Source organism: Anopheles cruzii, unplaced genomic scaffold (genome assembly GCF_943734635.1).
Source record: "Anopheles cruzii unplaced genomic scaffold, idAnoCruzAS_RS32_06 scaffold00277_ctg1, whole genome shotgun sequence".
NCBI classification, from domain to species: Eukaryota; Metazoa; Arthropoda; class Insecta; order Diptera; family Culicidae; genus Anopheles; species Anopheles cruzii.
The window spans coordinates 13,536-16,184 of record NW_026453909.1 but is presented as its reverse complement, the minus strand read 5'-3'; the positions used below and the strand labels follow the sequence as shown (position 1 = coordinate 16,184).

General features: G+C 50.5%; 2 protein-coding genes across 2 annotated transcripts in view; one reads left to right on the top strand and one right to left on the bottom strand.

The window, feature by feature from the left end:
• Window positions 1-389: 389 nt before the first annotated feature.
• LOC128276001 (probable trafficking protein particle complex subunit 13 homolog) lies at window positions 390-2,115 on the bottom strand. The gene is made up of 4 exons (XM_053014468.1): window positions 2,018-2,115; window positions 1,559-1,946; window positions 1,051-1,492; window positions 390-971 (listed from the first exon to the last, which is right to left on the bottom strand). Exons 1-4 carry the CDS (start codon window positions 2,052-2,054, stop codon window positions 564-566), a joined length of 1,275 nt encoding a protein of 424 aa, XP_052870428.1. The 5' UTR covers window positions 2,055-2,115; the 3' UTR covers window positions 390-563.
• A 356-nt stretch (window positions 2,116-2,471) lies between these two features.
• Window positions 2,472-2,649, top strand: part of LOC128276003 (RING-box protein 2-like) — an 11,472-nt gene continuing 11,294 nt past the window's right edge. Inside the window, exon 1 of the mRNA XM_053014470.1 lies at window positions 2,472-2,563. Within this exon, the coding sequence (XP_052870430.1) occupies window positions 2,472-2,563 (92 nt within the window). The remainder of the gene's footprint in view (window positions 2,564-2,649) is intronic.

Here is a 2,649-nt window from a genome sequence, read left to right as displayed (position 1 = left end):
TTGTCTGATGCTATTTTTCCCTTATTTACAATGCTTACTTTACTTATTTTTGCTTACTACAATGTCCATTTTCGCTTCCTTCCAGATGCGTGTCTGCGGTGTCAGGCGGAAAGCAAAAAGGACACCCTTGGGCGACAGGACTGCGTGGTCGTCTGGGGCGAGTGTAACCACTCGTTCCATCATTGTTGCATGTCCCTGTGGATCAAGCAGAACAACCGGTGTCCCCTGTGCCAGCAGGAATGGTCCATCCAGCGTATGGGCAAATGAAACGCGTCTTCAACGCATCCACATCCATCGACAGCACCTCTCCTGGGAGTTCTAGCGGGGACAGATCTGGTTGATCGTACAGACCTCGTTCTAATAAAAGCCACACCAACAAACAGACAGACTGGTGAAACAGACGTACACGATCGGAATCTCGTGCTGCTGTTTTATTAGATTTTAACAAATAAATAAATGTCCCAAACCCCCAAACAGCGCCATCGATTGCACCGAAACTGTATCACTTTAATCGCTAATAATCCTGTTGCGAGTTGGGCCAATGGAACGGGCACGGAACCCGTCTACACGGTGGCCGGAATGCTATAGCGTACGTACTTGTCCACCTGAAAGTCGTCCTCCCGGTAGTCCTCCTCCACGACGAATACTTGCAGAAAGTTGTCAAACTCGTACTTGCGCTTCGTGAACACGTCCGTCAGCTGCAGGTTCGAGATCACGATCAACCCCAGCCGCACCGGGCACACGGTTAGGGGGAATTCCTTCATCTGGCCCGGTTCCAACGCACCCAGCGCGAACTCGGTCACCCCGGTATACCCGCAGCCGGGTTTTGCCTTCGTGTTGAGACTCATCAGTAGATCCATCGACCGTTCGCTCGTATTCGTCACGCGACACCGGAAGCTAAAGCCCTCGCCGATGCGTACGGTACTGTTGGCTTCGATCACGATCAGCCGTAGGTCGCTGTACTCGAGGGGCTGTCCGAAGAAACGGAAATCGGATGGGAAATTTGAAATGATTGGAAAGCAAAGCCTGTTTCATTCTCCACTGCCTTACACATCGCTGCAGCTGGCTGGTTTGCAGACGGCCACGTTCTCCCAGATTCGACCGCCACACGATGTCCAGCTTACCGATGTTGTTGGCTGCCTTCAGAGCGTTCGGATCGCGTGCGATCTCCGGTATCGGTCGGATGCAGTACAGAAACTGGCAACTGTTCTGCGGTTGTAGCATCGTTTTCGAGGAGAAAACCGACTCGCCGGTCGATAGAGTGTTCAACGATACCACCGTGTACTGCTCCGAGCTTTCCAGTTCCACCTTCTCGAGACAGATCGGCCCAACGGTGATGTTCTGTATCTGTGCCTCGAGATACACGTCATCCGTTTCCGCGTTGTAGAACTTGGTTTTCACGTCCAGTGGTTTGACCACCTGGAATTTGAAAAACTTCCGAAACGACTTCTCCAATCCGGCCGGCGTCATGTACGATACTTCGCACACCAAACTGCAAGAACCCAAACAGAATATTACCCAGATGCCGCTTGCGCTGGCTCGGAGGACATGTTCTTACATGTGCGTTCCGATTTCCTTCACCTCGTGGTGTATCACATCGTCCATCGTTTCCTCCGGATTCAGCGTAACCGGGCCCGTCTTGTCGGCGTGGATCGGCAGGCTAAGGCGATTGTTGTTCGACTGCAGATCGGCTTTTACCGAAACATTCGAAACCGGGTGCGAGCGGCAGTTGTGCACGCACACGTAGCTGGAAAACATTTCCCCGAGGTAAATGTTACCGAAGCTCTGCGGCAGCAGCATAAACTGGCCGGCGGTAATCGTCTCACAGTCCGCCACCGAGGTAGCATCGTTTTTAATAATCTTTTCAAACGAATGCTGCGGTAAATCCTTCGGTTCGGCCGTCAGCACCTGGGGACTGATGAGGGTTGGCCGCGTCAGGCGCATCACTGAAAATAAGCATGCGATTCGTTAGGAGCTGGTTAGAAACGCGAAAGGTCAACCCGTTAATTAGGCGTACCCTTAAGGGCAAGCAAATGTTCCATCGGGTCCGCCATGGCTTGCTGTGATATTTTCTCCGCTACAATCTGTTCGATCGACTCCGAATACTACTTTGGAAAGAAACGTAAACAGTGGCTCCGAGCTGTCAAAATCGGACGGCAGCTTCCTTTGGGTTTTTGTATTTTAATTTTATTTGCGTTTTGTCTATTCTTATAAAATTAAGATCATATTTATGTGTTGGCAAGACCGTCATCAGCTCAAACCACTTTCAAATGAATCCACAAAACTGCTTCCGAGACGCATTTTCACTTAGAAAAAACGGCTCTTCGATTGGCAACACTGCTCCTGGGACACCCAGAAAAAGGGCCAAATTCACGCAACTGTCAAGCTTGTTTTGGAAATGCAAAACAACGCCGAGGCACTTTTTGACGCTCTAATATTTTTGCATTAAAATTGTTGTTTAAATTCACGAAATGGATTCCAATTCGCCTCCCAAGAACGATCACCCGATGGAGTGTTCGACTCCCATCAATGCCGATATGCTGAACGACCAGAAACGTCGCAGGTAAGTGCAGAACCCGTGATCAAGTGTGCATTGACGCCCTAAGCGTTCCCGCTTGCTTTGTTCCGCATCCCTAGCTCGTCCCGATC